Here is a 20,404-nt window from a genome sequence, read left to right on the forward strand (position 1 = left end):
GCGGCAGGCGGCCCCGCTCCGGTCGCGCCGAGTTTCCGACGTTGCCGGCGAGCGCCGCGGCGCTTCTCTGCGGCTCAACGCGGCGTGGCACTTGGCAGACACTCCCTGGGAGGGCGGGTGGCTGGGGCCCGCCGTCTGGGAGCCCCGAAGGCCGCCTCCTCCCGCCCCTGGTCCAGCCTCCGCGCGTTGCCTCCGCCCCCGGCCGGGGCCGCCCACCCCTAGTCCCGCCTGCCCGCCCTCCCGCCCGCCGCGCCGAGCGCCGGGCCAGCCGCTAAGCCGGCGCGCCCCGTCCGAGATGGGGCGCTTGGACGCTTGAGTCGCCGTTCGGCGCGACCTCCGCGCGGGGGAAGTACTGGGCGCCGTGCGGCCGCGCTAGAATGGAGGTACCCGGCGGCAACAATTCCTGCGGCGATGGGACTGGGGACGGTGTCCACCCGGACCCCCGGGCCCCCGGCGCCACTGCGCCCAGCTCCGGTCCTTGCGCTGCAGCCCGGGAGTCGGAGCGCCAGCTGCGCCTTCGCCTCTGCGTCCTCAACGAGATCTTGGGCACCGAGAGGGACTACGTGGGCACCTTGCGCTTCTTGCAGTCGGTAAGTGTCTCCCGGGGAGCCCGGGGAGAGCGCAGCGCTGGGGCCTTCGCGCGGGGCGGTCCCCACAACCTGTGGCCACAGATTCCGGGGGTCTCGAGAGTCGCCTCCGGGGCGCCCCGCGGGGTGCGCAGAGAAGTGAGGAGACCCGTGCTTCTCTAGAGCCGGACTGTCTCCTCCTAGGCTGGCAGGCAGTCCAGCCCGCCCCGGGGTCTCCGGCACTCCTGTTCCCCCCGGCACGCTGCCCTTTTGTCTTTTTCTTTTCCCCTCCCCGCCTTTCAAATAGTTTTAAAATTAGTTACATCCGTGAGGCAGGGGCTCTGGGAACCAGGCGCCCGGAGCTTTCGCTCCTTCGTTTCCCCCCGCCCCCGAGGCTTTCTTCGCCTTCGGGTACACCACGGACTCCTCACCCAGGACGCACCCTGGAAATGCTAGAGCCCGGGTCCCTCTGTGCGGAGTAGAGTAGCCCAGCGGGCGGACGGAGATCGATAAAACCCCAGAGTAGGACTGCGGGTCCCCACGCACACGCTTTTGCTGGAGCTTGGGGAGAGTGGTGTTAGAACTCACGACTTGGCAGTCCCACCCTGCCTCCCCCACCCTCATCTCCAAGTTGCAAAACCACAGCGACAGACTGTAAAATAACAACCGAGCGCTGTGTGGCAGGTACCTATATGTGTCATTGGAAGGTTTAACCTTTTCAAGTGGCTCATGAAGGAGGGACGATCCCCCCTCCTTTTTTTTAGATGGGAGAGGCTAGTTCCAGGGAGGCTGAGTAACTTGCCCCGAAATCACGCAGCTGGTTAATTGGGGATAGTGGCTTTCGAATCAGGGCAGGCCCAGCTGGTACTGTGAACCCCTATCCTATGCTGCGTTTCTTCCTTCTTTTTCTGTGAGAGGGAGGAAGGGGCCGCTTCCCTACTCTCCTAGGAAGTGAGAAAAGTGGCTGTGGGGTGGAGGGGGTGGGACGGGGCCCAGCCTCTCGGAGAGTTAGGAGACTCCAGGGCTTTAATCTCCGTGCCTCCTGCTGGGACCTCATTTACTCCCTTCTCTGCTCTAGGAAGTCTTTTAATCCTGCCTCAGGAAGGGCTGGTGGGGGCGGTGGTGTTTCCTTTAGAGACCTCAGAGCCAGGCTCCGCAGCTTCCAGTCTCTGGGGGCAAGAGGGAGACTCTGGCAGCCTGCAGGGTCCCCAGTAGCTTGGGGGTGTAGCGGAGGCTGTGTGAGGTCCGAGTTCCAACTCAGGGAGAGAGCCCTTCTCTCTGTGAAAAGAGGGGGTGTGTGTGTGTGTGTGTGTGTGTGTGTGTGTGTGTGTGTGTAGGGAAGGGTGGGGGGAGTTGTACAGAGGCATTGAAAACCATTTGGCTAAAGGACCCTTCTAGAAAGGCCTGTGAGAATAAGGCAGGGTTCGCAGCCCCCCCCCCCCATCGCTCCCTCTCTCACAGTTAAATAAAAGAATCTGCTCAGTTTGAAGCTGGCAGTTTCTGAATTAAAGATGTAGACAGTCCTGGCATCGCTGAGCAATGTCAAATTCTAGGGAACTCCCCACTTCTCCTTCTGAGCTGCTGCTCCCTGCTCCTCAGTCTGGAAGGAAGAGAGGGAAGCAATTTTTTCCTATTAATGGGAAAGAAAGCCCTTGCCCGAGATGCGGTGGTGTGTTTCAGAGTGGACAGAGATTGCGTGTAGGTTAACTGTGGTTTCACATTGTCCACGTGTAGAGTCCGAGGAAGCTGGAATAATGGAAATTGATTGGAATCAACCATTCTTCTTATTAAAGAAACAGGGGAAGAGTGGTTTCTCGACTTCCACATGATCTCCTTGGCACTTTTAATTTGCTGAGCTCATCATTGTCCGTCCTGAGATGAGCTGGTCCAGCTTGGACGTCTCGGACCGGTCGTGCCACCTGTCCTGGCCTCAGTTTCCCCACCTGAAAAAGAGGGGAGGCCATCCAGGCTGCCTTTCTGCCTTGCCCTTTTGGGTGTCCGTAAGCTGGTGCCAGAAAGGGACTGATTGTGTAACCCAACCAGCCATACCTTGTTTGTGAGCCACGGGAGGCCTGTCTCGTTTTGCTCCTTCAGAAACGGCCCCCAAATGACCCAAGGCCTTTTCATTTGGAAAGCCCAGGGTTCAGAGCTTCAGGAACTGCTAATTAGCAAGGCTTTCCACGCAGCAGCAGCAGCAGCAGCAGCAGCAGCAGCGAGGCTGGCAGCCCGCAGGTTGTGATTCTCGTCTCCCTTCCCACTCTCTCCTTCCAGCTTTTGTACTTGCTAAGGGATTTTTCCCCCCCAGCCTCCTGGCTCCGGAGGATGGAAGAATGCTCAGTAATCCCTCCCTGCTTTTGATTCCATGTGGCGGAGACAGACCTCGAAGGGCTTTCCTGGCCCCCGTGTGTCCTTGGCTTGGAGGTTCCATTGCCAGTAGAAGGGAGGCCTTTGTGTAGCCCGAGCGTGGTGGGAGCTGCAGAGAAGTCAGGTCCGGGTTCCTGCCCGCAAGGAGAGGACAGTCTCCTGGAGGTGGGCAAAAAGGGGGCTTACAAAAATCCAAGCACAAGGCTGGGCTCTGTAGCTAGACCGCTTGGGGTCAAGTCCTGAGGTTCTGTGACCTTAGGCAAGTGGTTTACCCTTTCTCGGTCTCACTTTCCTCATCTGTAAAATGGGGGTGATAATCGATCTTATCTTAGTGGGTTTTTGAGATGGTGAGTTACATAAATATGTATACAACACTTGGAACAGGGCCTGGCAGGCAGGCAGGTATGGGAGTATTCGTTATTATCATTACTATGGCAATTAAACAGGTCAGGCAGGGGGTTGGGGCTGTAGGATTCCAGCCTCCAGAGCACAGGGTGTGTCTGGGAGGGCTGCCTGGGGAGAGCAGGGGCTGAGTCAGCACCCAAACGAGGACGGGGGCTCCGAGTGGATTTCGCTTTGACCGTGTGAAGTGGCCACAGGAACCGGTGGTTTTGTTGGGTTCCGGGCCTGACACTCCGTGTTTTCTCCAGAATCTCTCTCTTTTCCCACTTCCTTCAGGAGATGGATCACACGCCCCCTGCCCATCCCCAAGGGGGGCTGACGACTCCGGTGCCGCCCGCGGTTCGCGTGTGTTGATTTGAGGCAGGGAAAGGCAAGGACAGGCCCCTTGGAAAGGTGCCGGATCTCTCCCCAGGGATGCCGCAGAGGCTGTGAAAGAAATCGCCCCGGCGCCTGACTCTGAGCGTGGGGTCTGCACATTTAGAAGCCCCCGCCGTGCCCAGTGCTCCCTGGGTGCTCTCGGGCGTGTTGATAACGGCGATGACAATGATGGTCGGTACAGCGTGGGAGCTGACCCTGCTTCATCATTGGCTGCTCTAAGCCCTTTGCGCGAATCAACTCATTGGAACTTCCTCATCCCTGGGAAGGGGGTGCTGTTGTGGGTGCTGTTGCGATCCCCACCAGCAGATGAGGAAACTGAGGCCAATGTAGTTTACATGAGCTTTGCTGGGTCGTGGAGGCGGCATTTTGCCAGTGTTTGATCCCAGGCTGCCACCCTCAGAACTCATGTCCCTAGCCGCTTCGCTGCCACGTGACTTATTAAGGCGGCAAGACTGGAATTCAAGCCCGTGACCCTGACCCCCTGCCTGTGCTTCCTCAGTTACTTCCCCTCTGTGATTCCTTTTCTCTCTTCCGCAGAATGGCCGGAACTGTAGGGAAATGGAAATGCCGGGCTTCCGCGTTCCTCCTCTGTGTTCCGGGTCTGTGCTTGGTGTGGGGGTTGAGCGGGGGGCTCTGGAGCCTGACTGCTGGTGTTCAGACCCTGGCTTTACCTCACACCGACTGGGCAGGTCACTAGCCTGTGCTGTGCCTCCGTTTCCCCATCTGTACAATGGGCACATAGCACCTGCATCATAGCAGGCGTCATATGGGTGTTGTAAAGTTTGAATGAACCTGAGGTTGAAGCTCTTTTTTTTTAAGTAGAGTGTTTCTTTTCTCTCTCTCTTTTTTTTAGATTTTATTTATTTATTTTTAGAGAGGGAAGGGAGGGAAAAAGAGAGAGAGAAACATCAATGTGCAGTTGCTGGGGGCTGTGGCCTGCAACCCAGGCATGTGCCCTGACTGGGAATAGAACCTGTGATGCTTTGGTTTGCAGCCCGTGCTCAATCCACTGAGCTACGCCAGCCAGGGCCTCTTGAATCGCTCCAGGCACATAGTAGGTATTTAGAATGCTATGGTGGCTTTTTTTGGGGGGGATTTGCAGCAATGCGGGGAGGGTGGTGGATGAAGTTTTTGGTTTGGGGCTCAAAGTCTTGCCCCTTAAAGAGGAGGCTGAGTGAGCCTTGGGCCTACCTACTTCTCAGTTGGGTTGGTTTGGGGTCCCTGCCTGCAAGGAGGGAGACCTCAGGGGCAGGTGCCAGCAGGTCCTGAGATGGTGTGCCAGCTAGGCAGTGGTGGGAAGAGAGGGGGAGCCTGGGGAGATGGGCAGAGGGACTCCTGGGTGGGGGTCGGTCAGCAGCTCCCTGAAGGGCTCCCCAGGGCTGAAGATAGAAACGTGTCATTCCCAGGCACCCAGAGGGTCTGCCCTACCGGCTGGGCTGGGCTGGGCGGGGGTCCCTGAGGGTCAAGGGCGTGAGCAGAAGGCCCCCAGAATGCTTTCAGTGGTTCTGCTTTTTGCGGGTGGGAGACCAAAGCGCTTTTCTCCTCATCGGAGCTCTGCTTACCAAAACAAGAAACTGTGGTTTTTATGTTGTCACTATTTTTTAGTTTTTTTTTTTTTTTTTAAAGTGTTCTGCGCTCCTAGTCTGACACTTGGGAGCAGTGCTGGGGGGCGGGGGTGGGGGAGCACGTTTTCTCCTCCTGCCATCGCCGAAACAGAATGATGTGCCCTGTGACTCGGGGGATTCTCATGAGGTTGTGTTGCGAAAAGTAGGATAAGAAGCGTGTGTGTGTGTGTGTGTGTAACTTTGGGAAAACAAACAACTGTAATATACACGTGGATGTTGTACGTATAACAGGAATTTGGGGGAAAGGCTGGACAGGTGTGTGTCTCGTGCAGAAAGGCAAGCAGGAAGATAAAAAAGGGGGAAAAAGTACTAAGAAATCCTGTTGGTTATACCCTTTTCATAGGAAATAATGCATGTGTATGTGAATGTATTTTTTGCACAAAAGTCCAGTGGAAAGAGTTGTATTTGCAGGAAGACCATCAAATTAATGTAATAGCAATAGTAATAATAATTTGCCAACACTTACGTAGCGCTAAATGTTTGCAAGTCCTGTGTAGAGTATTCTCTGGGTCTCCACTCAGAATTTCCAGGTATTATTGTGCTTCCCATTTTAAAAAGGAAGTGAGGGCACAGAGACACCAGGTCAGTTTCCCAAGCTCACACAGCCTGACAGAGGTGGGATTCGAACCCAGGTGACCTGGCCGCGTAGCCCACATTCCTTACCGCTGCCCTGATTGCCATGTGTTTAGGACCAAGGTGACTCTGGACTGCCTGGGTGGGCAAGAATTGAGCCATAAGGTCCAAGTGGTCTGAGCTTTGGGAGACCGGAGAGCCCGGACCAGGCCCCTTCGTATGGCGCTGAACGTCATCAGGAAGTCGGCGAAAATCTTTGGATGATAAAGTCCTGTGTCAACAGGAGTTAGCCCCATCTTTTGTGCGTCGCAAACAAAGCTGTGAAAAGGTAAAACCGTAAAGAAATGACAGTTGCTCTTCTCAGCGTGCTGGAATGTACGGAGCACCCGCTTGTATATTCCGGGTAGTGTTCCTGGCCAGGAAAACTCAGCCGTCCCCTGGGCAGATGCGGTCCCTGTCCTTACCGGGAGGGTGACCCGCTGGGGAGGCTAGAACTCGTGCGTTTGAATGCGTTTCTTCAAACGAGCATCCTGGACACCCGTTCCCTGTTATTCTGGTGTTTGCCCTCATAACCATTTCCTTATCTGTCATCTTAAGAGGAGATGGATGGGGGTGGTCCCTGGCTTTTGGAGGCTCCAGGTCACCCCAGTCTTAGAGAGTGTCCCCTTTATCCAGCCAGTGAGCGGAAGACCTGCTGGGCTTGGGGCCACGCCCTCAGATCAAGAAACCCACTTCCTCTGTTCTGCACAACGCCCCCTCTGAAGCTTTCGCAAGAGTCGAGTCTGCGAAGCAGATGGGGCCCTGCCGGGCGGCAGAGCTTGACCTCTCGGGTTCTCATGGCTTATCTCCTCCCCCCCTCCCCCAACAGACACGGGCATTCTGGCTGGAACCCTGGCGGGAGGTGGGTGATCAGGATGGGCTCCTCTCAAATTGGCGTGCTGTGTCCCCCCCGGCCTTGTTCCCCAGGCACAGGGTGAGGCCAGAGCCGAATCTGGCTTCAGCATTTGGGAGGAGATGGAACTTGAGAGCAAGTGAGGGGGTTTGAGTCTCCTTGCTTTGCAGGCGAGACTCGCCTAGAGCGACCCCCTGAAGGAGTTCTGGTCCCCGGAGGGAAGTGAACTCTGGTTGAGGGTAGGGGCCCTGCAGCTGTGCAGGGCCGCCTCCCGAAGGCTCTAGGGGAGGGCTCGGGGGGCCCGACTTCTTCTCTGGGGATCGGTGTTTTCGCCCCGGCAGCTGGTCCGGGCTGAATCCGTCCATCTTTCAACCCTCAGCACCAGTGACGCCTTGGGGTGGGATCACTCTTTGTCGTGGGGGCTGTCCTGCGCTCCACAGGGTATTTACCAGTATCCTTGGCCCCTACCCACTAGATACCAGCAGCCCCTCCTCCCCCCAGCTGGGACGACCAGATCTATTTATGTGTTTACATGATTAGCGTGACACCGTTTGTTCTTTTCACCCAGTAGTGTGTCTTGGGTTCATGGTTAAGCACACGGACCCTAGAGACAAACGACCTCGAGTCTCTACCCCTGCATGACCTTGGGCAGGTCTTGTTGCCTCTCGGAGCCCTTGTGTCTCCATCCGCACAATGGAGATGACCGTGCTCCTGCTAGGGTCGCTGCAAGGAGTGTGGTCATCCACGTGCCTGGCACAGCCGAGCGTTCGGCCAAGGTCAATCTCACCCAGGACCTGCTGTCGCCACTGCTGTTCTCCGAGACGAAGCCCCCGGGAAGAGGGGACCCCCTTTAGCCTTTCAGCCCTGTGTGGTTTTTAAGGTTACGTCCCCGGCTCCTGGAGGATCAGAAGGGGATCAGCCCACCCCTCTTTTGTCTTGTGGTCAGACACTCAATCTGTGTTTACCCGCCTGGTTCCTTCCCCAGGGTGGCACCGACAGACGATCCCTTGATCGCGGGCCAGGGGAAGCGAGGCTATTTCAGGCTGGCAGGCCGAGGGCCACGCAGGCTGGTGGAGGCAGGTGGCATCGGGCACCAGGCTCTGGGGTCTTGTGCAGGGGCGGGAGTGTGGCTTCTGGAAGGAGCTGCTGTCGGGGGGAGCGAGGTCAGGGTCAGAGCAGGGTGTGGGCAGTCGGCACTTCCATTCATGAATTCACTTATTCACTCAGTAAATGGACCTGGAGTCTGTAGCACGTGCCAGACACTGGGCCAGTGTCGGCATGAGGCCAGGACAGGATGGACAATGTCCCTGCTGTCATGGAACCTTCAGGTGTTACAAAGGGACCACTTGAGAAGGTGACAGGAGGTATGGTGATACCACAGTCCGCTGCTTCGTGCCAGGTGCTGTGCCGAGGGCCTGGTGTGGGTGACCCCTTGGAGCCCTTGCAACAGCCGTCTGAGGCAGACTAGATGTCATCATCATTGCACCTATTTTGCAGATGGGGAAACTAAGGCCCAGAGAGGCTGAGTAACTTGCTCAAGCCCACACAGTCGGAGAGTAGAGGCTCAAGAAGGAAGTAAAATGTCGGTGACAGGGAAGATGGCAGGTGTTGAGATGGAGTGGTCAAGGCAGGCCTCTCTGAGGAGGCGGCCTCTGAGCTGAGTCCGGGGAACGAGGGAGCCAGCTGTGGAAAGAGTTGGCAGAAGTGTGTTCAGGCAGAGGGAGTAGCACGTGCCAGGGCCCTGAGGCAGGACCGCGCTCGGCGTGTTTGAGGAACAGCGAGAGACCAGGGTGGGTGGAGGGGAGAGTGGGGAGATGAGGTTGTGTGGGTGCCAGGGGCAGGCGGCGTGGGCCTCAACAGTAGTGGGGCGAGGGGAGCCCATGGGGGGTTTTCAGCAGGGGTGTGGCATGGTCTCATAGATGACAGGAAAATCAGGACTGGACAGTGGCCTTCCCGAGGGCCCCGTGGCCCCTCCTGCCTGCAGTCTGCACACCCATCCGGAGAGGGGACCACATCCCGCCCCCTACCCCGGCTAATTCCCAGTTTGCTCCCAGGCTTCTGTGTGACCCAGGGCCATCTCTGTCCCCTGTCTGGATCTTAGCGTCCCGTGGGTGCTGAGTCTGAGCCAGCCGGCCACACCCGGAGAGGAGTCTGGGCCCCTGTGTGTGGCCTGGGCATGGACAGGTTGGGCATTTGGCCGCTGGTTGGAAGGGCTGTTGATGCGGGTCCCTGCTTCCTGTGCGGGAGGAAGGCACCCCTTGTTTTCATTTCAGGAAACTCATTTGCATGATTAAAAACTGTTCCATGGCACCTTCGACTCCACCCTCCCCTCACGGCCATCAGAACAACACTCCCCCCCCCCAAACCCCCGCATTAGCTCTCGCCTCTGTCCCTCACCAGTATCTTGTTCAGACCTGCTCCACCCTGGCGGTAAGGCCCAGGAAGGCCAAGTGGCCTGCCCGAGGGCACGGTTGGGAAATGACCAGGGCTATTGCTGTCACCCTTGCCTGGCTAATTCTGTTCTCCGTCCACAGCCTCAGGGCTCCAGCTAACACTTAAGGCAGGTCCATCCCCGCCAGCCCAGAGCCCTCCCAGCGTTCCCACAACCGTGGGGTAAAAGCAAAGCCCTTACTTAGAACGGCTAGAACAGGGGTGTCCACCCCACAGCCGTAGGCGGCCCAGGATGGCTCTGAATGCGGCCCCACACAAAATCGTACATTTACTTAAAACATTACCTTGTTCTATTACTCAGGTATGTACATTTCCTACATTAGTGATCACAAACTTGGGGCCTGCGCGATGATCTTAAAAGATTATGGAGAGGGCCGCTGCATAATTAGGGTTATTATGTGAGGACTTTTTTGCTTCTCTGTGATGGCGGGTATCCCAGAAATTATGCACGAACCTTTTTTTTGTTTTGCTCATCAGTTTTCATTTGTGTTTGTGTGTTTAATGTGTGGCCCAAGATAACTCTTCTTCCTCCACTGTGGCCCAGAGACCCCAAAAAGTTGGACACCCCTTCTCTCCTAGAAGGTCTGGCAAGATCTGCCCCTGTTGGTTCCCCTGTCTCCTCCTCTGTTATTCTTTTCTTTCCCCACACAGCTGCTTTGAACTGAGATAGGAGGGACCCACCATAAGCCTTCCTTTGTCAAAACGTGTGATTCTGTGCTCACAGACTTGTGCAATCGGACTGGCTGTCTAATTCCAGCATGTCCTCTTGCTCCCTCCCTCCCTCCTCTCCTCTCAGCCACATTTGCCCTTTTCCAAACGCAGCAGACTTGCTCCTGCCTGGGGGTCTCCTCCCTTGCTCTGCCCGGAAGGTCCTTCTCGCAGTGTGCCCCGTGGCTCACTCCTTCAGGCCTCGGCTCAGACTCCTGTCCTGGACGAGTCGTCTCTGGCCCTGCCCCCACCGTTCAGAACTGTGCTCCCGCCGCCACTCACCACGTCCTAGCTCCTTTTCCTTGTTCTTTTAAATTCTCTTTGTTTCTCTGGCACCAAGAACAGTGCTTATTAGCACATAGTAGGTGCTCATTAAATATTTGTTGCATGAAAAAAAGCAGTGTTCTCCTCTGTTTGCATATTTACGTTTTCTTCCCGAAATGTGCTTATCTTGATTGATTGTAGCTGCTAGGTGTTTTCTCACCGTCCTTGTCTGGGGCCCTGGGGCTCGGATAGTCTGATGTTTGCTGAAGTCACTCAAGGCAAGGGGGGTGGGATGGGCGGAGGAGTTTACTGTCGCCTGGAGCCGTGCTCACGCGCCCAGTGTCTGGCCCCGACTGCCTGCCTCTTAGTGGCTCTGTGGCCCTGGGCAGGGGGCTTTTCCTCTCTGGGCGGCCTTGGTTTTCTCGTCTGCTCACCACGCGGAACTCATCTCCCCAAGCTCTCCTTATGCTTTCTTTTCGGTCTCGAATGGTGCCAGGCCGGCTCCAGCCTCGGAGCCTCTTCCCTCCCTTGCTGTGACCCTCGCCCACGACACCTTGGCCTGGGCTTTGCCCCCGGTGCCCGTCCCTGCCTTTCAGCGTCACTTCTGCAGAGAACCTTCCCGTGGCATTCTCTCCGTCGCCACTCCTGCTGTTCTGGGTACCTGCTGCTCTCGGAAGTGACCCTGTTTACTCGGTTGGCGTCTGCCTCCCCCGTTGGAATGTAAGTCACACGAGGTCAGGACCCCGGCCCACTGGGGTCGCTGACCAGTCCCAGCACCTGCTGGATGCTCTGTTAGCACTGGTCAGCGGAGTGAGTGAGTGAGCGAAAGGGGCACATGCTGTGACAGAGGCCCTCCCGGTTCCTGCCGTTTCCTAACGAGCGGCCTTGACTTTGGGGAGCGTGGGCCCCAGTGTGGGGAGTGGCCGCAGCCCGGCGTCCTTGGCCCCCTGCCCTTACCGCACAGGGAGGGCACAGGGAGCGCTGTGTGGTCCCCGCCACCAGCTGTCGGCCGGCCAGGCTGTTGGCCGGGTGGGTTTGGAGATTTATTTCCACTTCATCGCGAAGGTTGTAAATGCAGCGGGGAAGCGCGTGTCAGAGCGAGCTCTCGTGTGCCCGTTCAGCGGCAGGAGCTCTCTCTCGGAGCCCAGGGCGGGGGCGTCATGGGTCATGCATGTCTGCACACAGACCGGGGTCCGGACCCTGCACCCCAGTGGGCCAGATTTGCAGGCAGTTCAGTACGTTGTTTTCAAAGTTAATGTTTGGCAGCTTTTTTCTTTTTTGTCGTGTCTATTGGGGTGACACTGGTTAACAAAATTGTGCAGGTTTCAGGTGCACGGTTCCACACGCATCATCTGTGCACTGTGTGGCGTGTGCACCACCCCAGGCCAGGTCTCCGCCCACCACCATTTACCCCCCATACCCTTCCCCCCACCATGTACACCGAGCGCCCTGTCTGCCCTTCACCCAGGTTCACCAGATGTTGGCCACTGGGTATATTTGCTTTATCAACCCTCCTACTCGTCTCCTCCCCGCCCCCTACACACATGTGCATGCGTACACACACGTGTTTGTCCTTATTAACACCGATCCAGCTGAGAGAAACTGTAGACACGATGCCCCTGAGGAACTCAGCATGTATCTCCCAAGACTGTGGGTAGGCTCTTAAATAACCGCAGTGCAATAAACAAAATCAAGCAAAATCAGGACGTTTGACGCTGATACTAAATTACACAACCCACAGTCTAGATCCAGATTTTGCCTGTTTTCCCAACAACGTTCTTCATGCCTGTTCCCCCACCCCCCCTCCCGCCCCCTGTCCAGGGTCCAGTCCCGGACCACGCACCGGATGTAGTTGCTCCGTCCAGTGACTTTGGCCACCTGTGCTTCTCAGCGCCAGTGCTGCTGGTGGAAACTCTCCGCTGACATGCCGCTCTGTCACTGCTTGTCCCGGGCCGCCGTGTACCAGCTCCGTGACCTTGGGCAACTGACTCTTGGGCCCCGGGCTCCTCATCTGTATAACGGGGACATCTTCGTTCCCACCCCACAGGCTTGTTCTCGTCTCCCACACTTTGGTCCAGTGCCTGCCGTGTGCCGGGCCCCGTCGTAGATGTTGGGGATACACAGGGCAGGGCAGGGACACATCTGGGCCCTGGGGTGGAGGCGGGGCGTCCACCTCTTGGAGGCCGCTTGTGTAGGTGGAGTGAGAGCTGGGCATGGCACTCGCCCCTGGGGACGCCTGCCACATACCGTGTTTGCTGTCTCTGGGTTCGTTGTAGGACGTTGGGCAGAAAAGGCGAATACGATGATCTCACCTTTCCAAACAGCTGTTTCACCTTTTGGTGCATTTACTCCTCGTCTTGTGTATTCTGTCTGACCCTGGGGGTGACCGCACCGCACACGAGAGTGTGTCTTGCTCCTCTTGTCCCTCCTCTGCACCTTCCTCCTGTTCCTGCAAGCACCCTTCCTCATCCCCAGACCTTTGGCGGCTTCGTAACGAAATGTAGGGGCTCTGGGTCCCCGCGTCCAGGTCAAATCCTCGCTACTTATTGGCTGTGTGATTGTGGGCAAGACGCTACTTGACCTCCGTGTGCCTCAGTTTCCTTAATAATAGTGCCAAAAGTAGTGTCTACCTCTTAGATTGGTTAAATAATAATAGCAATTCTTATTTAACCTTTCCTCTTATATTGGGCAAAAATACCCAATATGGTTTGCAGTTTTTCAAAGTTACAGACCACGTGCATTTTTGTTTAAGCCGCCAGTTCATTTATCGATTTTTGTGACCGAGGGCTGAAGAAACATTGGCTTAGGACCTTTTGGTCCTTACTAACCCAGATAAGTCATGAGCATCTGGAATCCTAAAATCAGGTTGTCAGAGCTGCGGAAGACTAAGACATCGGCTCCCTGGGTCTCCCAGAAGGGGAGCCGGAGGCTCCCAGCCGCTCAGTGACTTGGCCGAGGCTTCCCAAGTGAGTGTGTGGCTGAGATGGAACCCCACTGAAGGTCTGCTGACTCCCGATCCACGTGCCCTGCTTTTGTCCACTAGCCCGTAAGATGCTTGGGAGGACAGAGGGAGGTTGGCCTCGTATTCAGATGAGTCCGAGGGATTCTGTGGGCCCAGGAATTTTGTGTGTCTCTGGGAGACCTTGTTATCAGACTCTTTGACTTCTGTGACCGTAAACGGTGTGTGTGTGTGTGTGTGTGTCTGTCATTCATGGTCCGTGAGTCCCTAGCACCACGGGTTCCAAACTGGGGGTCCCTAGGCCGGCAGCTCAGGCCCCTGAGTGACTTTTGTCAGGCCCCCATACAGTGTTTTCAAAATTTTTTTAGTGCCAACATTGAAACATTTGAAATTCATACAAAAGAAATTTCATACACAAATCTGTATTTCTGGCTTCTTAAGAACAGAAAGATGTAGTTACCATCAAGCTTGCATATCCATCCCTACAGGTAAACGTGAGGCTAGAGCGGCTGCCTTTTCTGGACAGGGCTTCCGTCTTCAGTTTGCCACAGTCTCCACCCTTCCCTATTATCTCTGACATTAAAACCAAACTTTGGTTGCCGTTTATCACTGTGCTTGTCCTCCTGTTTTTTTGTTTTTTTTTTTTTAATCCTCAACCAAGGATATGTTTATTGAATTTGAGAGAGAGAGAGGAAGGAGGTGGGGGTGAGACAAAGGAAGGGGGTGGAGGTGAGAGAGAGAGAAACATCGATCTGTTGCCTCCTGTACACGCCCTGACTGGGGATTGAACTCGCCACCTAGGTGTGTGCGTTGACTGGGGATTGAACCTGTGACCTTTTTTGGTGTATAGGACATGTTCCAACCATCTGGCCACCTGGCCAGGGCTGCTGGGTTTTTGTGTGTGTGTGTGTTTTTTTTTTTAAGTGTTAGAATTAAGAGGACAATGGGCAGACAAGTGTTCTTCCAACTCTTGTTGCTATCAAATGGAAAACTGAAAGCCAGATCAAGAGGGACACGTTTTAGGAAAAGTAGAAGATGGCACGTTTCTCTTCGGAAAAAAGATGTTTAATAAGCAAAAAATGTGTTTAACAGAACGGTGTTTAATAAGCAAAAAAGGGCCTTTCCCCTCCCCCCTTACCTGCCCGGCGCCTGTGGGCATTTGAGAAGCGTGTTCGAGAGTGTGCGGGTGCTCCTGCTGTTCCCTGGGATGGGTGGAGGGGGAGAAGGCGGTTCTCCCTTAGAAAGGGTGATTTGTTACCCCAGTTTCCACTTCCTGTGGCCTGTGGGCAATCACTGTCTTGTCTTTTTCCAACGTCAGCCGTAGGGCTGGAGGTTCCCACGTTCGTTCGCCTGCTGTATTTCCTGAGCCTTGTTCTGTACGTACGCTGCGTTGGGAGACCCTGGGGCGTGGACCCCACACAAGAAGCAGCGGGCTCCTGCAGGGGGTGGGATGGTCCCTCCGACCGGTCTGGGGCCCTTGTTGGACTGCAGGACCCTGAGGACGTCACAGGCAGGCTGGGTGTCTTCCTGAGCTTGCGCAGCCCATGGGGACCTCTCCCCCGCCCTCTCTCAAATCTAGAAGGTTTTGAAATAACAACAACAATACAGCTGTTGCTGATGAGATTGGTGAGAGCTGGAGGTCAGGAGTCTTGGGTCACAGGTGACGGGAAGTTCCACCCAAACTGCCTCAGGGAAGACGGGGAATTGCGTGACTTGTGTTAAGACAGGGTCTGGTCTGTTGTCCTGGAGTGGGCTCTGATTGGCTGCCTTGGGTCATGCTCCCATCCCCAGCGAGTCACTGAGACCCTGCCTGGCCGGGTCTGGGTGAGGGGCCCACTGAGCCACGTGGCAGTAGGGGAGTGGTGGGTCCCGGAAGGAAGCCCCCAGGGTGCCGGCGGTGGAAGAGGGTTGGGGAGCTGAGTGGGGAGCATCTCTTCCCTGCGCTGGTGCCTCCAACCCAGACTGGAGGCCTTTGCCTTTGCTCAAGTCTTGGATCCTGGGGAAACCCGCTTGTCGCCTCGCTCACTGCAGCGTCCCACAGCTTTTCCGCATCCTACCTTCAGAGCTTTGCTCACATCCTGCCTTCTCAGGGGGCCGTCTGTGATGATTCCAGCTCTTCCCACAGGTCCGATAATAACACCGGTGTCCACACGGGTGAGGCGCTGTGCTCCGTGGGCATGTCCCAAGCGGTGTAGCCTTCTAGGACCCTGACGGGGAAGGTGTTTCTATGCTGCTTATTTTGTAGATGAGGAAACAGAGGCTCAGAAAGGTTCAGTAACCTGCCCGGGGTCACACAGCATCCATCTCTCTTATTGGAGGCTTTGCCGCGAATGTGTGGTTTTCTTTCAGCCACTAGGCTCCTTCCAGATGCGTCACTCCAGGAAAATGACTTACTCTCCATATCTGGGGGAAGAGCAAGCACTCCAAGCACAGGGAACAGTCAGTGCAAAGGCCCTGAGGCAGGAGCATGTGTCAGGAAGACCAGGAGGCCGGAGTGGCTGGAGCAGAGTGAGCCAGCAGCAGAGTGCATCGAAGTCTGGGAGGAGTCAGGGGGGCTGGTGGGAAGATCGCGCAGGGCCCGAGAGCCAGCGCGAGCACTCCGCATTTTACTCTGAGTGAGGTAGGAGCCCTTGGAGCTTTTGAGCGGAAGAGGGACAACCCGACTTAGTTTTTGCAGGACCGGTCTGGCTGCCGGTGGAGAATGGATCCTGGGAGGCCAGGGTGGAGACAGAGGGAGGAGGCTGCCCTGGTGACCCCTGAGGTCTAGGGTGTGGTGCACGTGGTTAGAAGTCCGTTGATTGCGCCTCCCTCGTGCTGCTGTGTTACTCATCAGCTGTGTGGCCTTGGGTCTTGGCTTCATCTCACTGAGGCCTCAGCTTTCTCACCTTTAGAATGGGGTTAAGGATGTTACCTCTGTCACTGGGCTGTGGGAATGAATTGCACGAGGTGACAAACGCACCGCGCTTCCTGGAGTGCCTGGCCGGTTGTGAGCGCTCAGCAGATACTTGTGGGACGAACCAGTGAGTGAATGACAGGGAATCTGGGGCCGCGCCAGCTCTTCCCAAGGCCTCCATCCCTGCGGTCAGCCCCAGAGTGGGACGCATCCTGTTCTCCCCCCAGTGCCCCTCTTCCTCCCCACACATGGAGAGTTGAATGAACAGAACCCAGAATGTTCTGGCAACAGTCGCTCCCTCTTCCCTAGTGACAAAGGCATCTTTGTTATGCCTGGGTGTGAAATCCATTTCAGAAATGAGGATGGTGCAGGCGCAGGAGTCAGCTTGTGAGGATGGGGAGGGGCTTGGGAGGAAGGCTTCTCAGGGCCCTGTAGATGGACAGCCCGCTCCCCCACAATCCCTCTGTCCTCACACGGGTCCAGAGTGCCCTTGAGTGGGTTCTGTGGAATGAGAATGCGGGGCCGCGTTTCTGCTGAGTGAGTAGCCACATCAGTCACCATTACCTTCTGTAGCGTGACACTGTCTCTCTCTCTCTCTCTCTCTCACACACACACACACACACACACACACACACATACACACACAGAGTGATACTACCTGGTGCTGGCATAGCTGCTGGGAAACAGGCAGCTTCCTATGATGCCGGTGGGAGTCCTGATGACTGCTGTCTTTGGGGAAAAATAGTCTGGCAATGTCTTTAAAAATAAGCCACCCCCCACAATCCCCTTTGATTCAGCTCCTTTGAGAATCTCTCCTATAGAATCGAGAAAAAAAGGATGCGAAAATTTAAGTGACAAAGATGTTATTCCAGCTTTGTTTATAACAGCAAAAAAAAAAAAAAAAAAAAAAAGGAAACCACCCAGGTATTTAATTCATCAGCAGAGAAAAGGCTAAGATTGTTGTTGCTCATTTACGTGTGGGGACAGCAGGCAGCTGTTCAGAGCAGTGGTTTTCAGCTGGCGTGCGGCGGCCCACTGGCGCGCCGCGGGAAGCTCTAAAACGTGCGGCGCCTGACTGTGTAGTCAGGGGCACGGACCTCTTCTCCTTGAGACCGGCAAGTAAGATGACAACAGCCAACACGACATTAGCGGTCTGATGTGAATGAATTGAAATTATACCTATTTTTTTGGTTAGGTCGGCAAAAAATTATAATGTACTTTGTGCGCCACGAGATGAAAAGGGCTGGGAATCACTGGTTTAGAGGAAGGAGGCCGATCTCGTGTCTCGACGTGAAAGGCTGCGCGTGCCGTGCTCTTAGACAGGGAAGGTGAAGTTACGAGTCAGGTGTCGAGTGTGGTCCTGGTTCTGTAGGAACATAAGAGCAGAAGGACGCTCTCGGCAGGTTTTACGAACGCTGAGAAAAGTGCCGTGCGAGGCGCACCGGGGTGTTAGCGGAACACTGGTGCCCTGGACCGGGGAGGGGGGCAGTGTGGAGAAAGATCTCTGTCTTCATTTCTGTCTGCATGGCTTCGTTAGTTATAATGAGCACATTATATTTCAGGTTAAGATGAACTCTAACAACGAAAAGACTCTTCCCGGCTTCTCCCCCGCCGTGGGGCGGACCTGTGTATACATAACGCTGGGTCCCACCAGCCCTCCATCATCCTCTGAGAGTCAGGAGGGTGGGGGGTTGAGCCAGAATCTGAAACCGGCCCTCTTAATGTATATCTGGGGTTCGGATTTGGCAAAGCGACAACGACCTTTGCCTTCACGGAGCCGATGTCGACGTCCTGGTCTGCCTAGAACTGTGCTGGAGCAGTGATTCTCAACGTGGGCAGTTTTTGCCCTCCCCCGCCCCTGGGAACTTTGGCGATGTCTGCAGACGTTTTTGCTTGTGGTAACTTGGGGGAAGAGGGGGGATGCGAGGGCACCCAGTGGGGAGAAGCCGGGGATGTCGCTCAACACCCGATGTGCCTGGGACAGCCCCACCCCAGCGATCTGGCGGAAACCCCTGGGCCAGGTCGGCATCTGGCACACCGTAGTGTAAGAGCTCACTGCATATTAGCTGCTGTGACAAAGTGAGGACATGAATGTTTCTGCATTTGTCACCCTTCTCACAGGCGAAATCCAGGCTTGGAGAGGTGTCGGAACCAGGGTGGGAGGGTGGGAGCAGGGCGCCCCGTCCCTGGGGGAGGGAGTTGGAGTTCAGGGTTCAGGGCCAGCCTGCAGGTCGGGGAAGACGGAAACCCTTGGCGCTTGGAGGGGAGACTCAGGAGGCCCAGTCCTGAGTTTGGTGCTGGCCGCCCCTTGGGTCTCCCCAGCTGGGTGCCAGCACTGTCACTATGATGCCTCGACCAAGACGCTCACTCAGACCCCTCCCCATGTGTCGGGTCTTTGTCAGGTCCTCTGGGGAGTGAGGGGGGGGGTCTCTTTATTTCTGTCCATGCAAAGCTGTGTTTGGCAGCTGGGTGTTGGGTCTGCAGCCCAGGGCCTGGCTGTAGCCGCTCTGCCAGCTGCATTGGCATTCAGATCCCTCCCACCTAGCCCCGAGTCCTCCCCCGTCCCTCCCTGAGCCTCAGTTTCTCAGCTGGGTGATGGGTAGAGCTGGGAGGGACGGGCGATACTGGCTGCCGGACCCCTTTGTCTGGGGCAGGCATTCCAGAAGGAGGCGCGGGGTCAGTTTTTCTCTCCATCACCCCCCCCCCTCCCCCACCAGCAGCCGTCCGGGAGGCTGTGGGAGTGGGGACCCAGCGGCAGGGGGATGGGGACAGCTCCTTCTCTCTCCCTCTGTCCCTTCATCATCACTCTGCAGCTTAGTTTGTTTTGTCCAGTCACTTTAAATGCCTTCCCGTTGCTGACACTTTCTGTGTGTGTGTTTCCTGCGCTGACCTCTGCCCTGTCCTCCAGGTGTCCATGTCCGTGTGCTGACCGGACATCCCTCCTTGGGGGTCTGGTGGGCATCGCAGACTGCCCACCCTCTCCAGCTGGCCCCTCTCTTGGCTTCCTTCCATCCAGTTGAAGGCCCCTCCACCCTTCCGCTTGCTGGGGCACATCCTCAGAGCCGTCTCGATCCCGTTCCTTCCTCTTGCACCCCATGGCCGAGCTGTCAGGGAATCCAGTTGACTCCGCCTTTGACAGGCACCCAGAGTCTGGCCTTTCCTCGCCCTTCCGCAGCTGCTGCATGGTCTGTCTCGGCCACCATCGCCTCCTGCTGGGACACTTCAGTCGCCTCCTCCCGGTCCCTTGCTGCTTCTCCCCTTGCTCCCGCAGGTGTGCTCCCCACACGCGTCCCCGTGAGTCAGGTTGCATCCCTCCTCTGCTCGAATCCCTCCCGTGGCTCCCGCTTCATCCATCGTGAATGCCAAGGCCCTGAGGGTGACCCAGAAGGCCTCCCAGTAGGTGGTCTCCCTGTTCTCCAGGTCCGCGTCCCTGACCTCATCCCCAGGCATCCGGCCCACTCCTGCCTCAGGGCCTTTGCACTTGCTGTTGGCTTGGCCTAGAACACTGCCCGGGTGTCCATGTGGCGTCTCTGCTCAGATACCTCACTTCCTCCGTGCACTCATCTAAAACGTGCACCTCCCCGCCATGCTTCCTCTCCCCATTCGCCGTTGCACTTGTATTTTACTTGTTCGATGATTGCCCACTCTCCCCGCACTTGGAGGGCCGCGGTGTTTATTTCTCCTCTTCCCTGCTGTTCCCAGATCTAGAACGGTAGTACCTGACACATAGCAGGCGCTCAGTGAATATTCCTAGAGGGAAGGAGGGAAGAGACATCCATTTACTCTCTCTTACCTCCTGAGGTTGTATCATGGACCAGGCCTCTGGGCATCGGGGACAGAGTTCAGTCAGACAGTGGCGTGTGTCCTCAAGGAGCCTCAGGCCTGGGGGGGACGGGGCGCACAAGCAGCGACACTGCAGGGTGGGAGGTGCTGCGGCAGGTCTGTTACTCGGGACTCTTTTTTTTAAAGATTTATTTATTTATTTATTTATTTATTTTTTAAAGATTTTATTTATTTATTTTTAGAGAGGGAAGAGAGGGAGAGAGAGAGAGAGAAACATCAATGTGCGGTTGCTGGGGGTCATGGCCTGCAACCCAGGCATGTACCCTGACTGGGAATCGAACCTGGGACATTTTGGTTCCCAGCCCATGCTCAATCCACTGAGCTACGCCAGCCAGGGCTTATTTATTTATTTTTAGAGAGGGAGGGGGGGCAGGGAGAGAGAGAGAGAGAGAGAGAGAGAGAGAGAGAAACATCAATGTGTGGCTGCTGGGGGTCATGGCCTGCAACCCAGGCATGTGCCCTGACTGGGAACCGAACCTGCGGCAC

At 56.1% G+C, this 20,404-nt stretch overlaps 1 protein-coding gene across 2 annotated transcripts in view; it reads left to right on the forward strand.

Moving 5' to 3' along the window:
* The first annotated feature begins 256 nt into the window (after nucleotides 1–256).
* Nucleotides 257–20,404, forward strand: part of PREX1 (phosphatidylinositol-3,4,5-trisphosphate dependent Rac exchange factor 1) — a 172,913-nt gene continuing 152,765 nt past the window's right edge. For both annotated transcript variants that reach the window (XM_045832969.1, XM_045832970.1), the window contains exon 1: nucleotides 257–590. In XM_045832969.1, the coding sequence (XP_045688925.1) occupies nucleotides 378–590 (213 nt within the window). In that variant the 5' untranslated portion in view covers nucleotides 257–377. The remainder of the gene's footprint in view (nucleotides 591–20,404) is intronic.

The sequence above is a fragment of the Phyllostomus hastatus genome, unplaced genomic scaffold (genome assembly GCF_019186645.2).
Source record: "Phyllostomus hastatus isolate PE091 unplaced genomic scaffold, TTU_PhHast_1.1 phas_contig_17, whole genome shotgun sequence".
Taxonomy (NCBI): domain Eukaryota; kingdom Metazoa; phylum Chordata; class Mammalia; order Chiroptera; family Phyllostomidae; genus Phyllostomus; species Phyllostomus hastatus.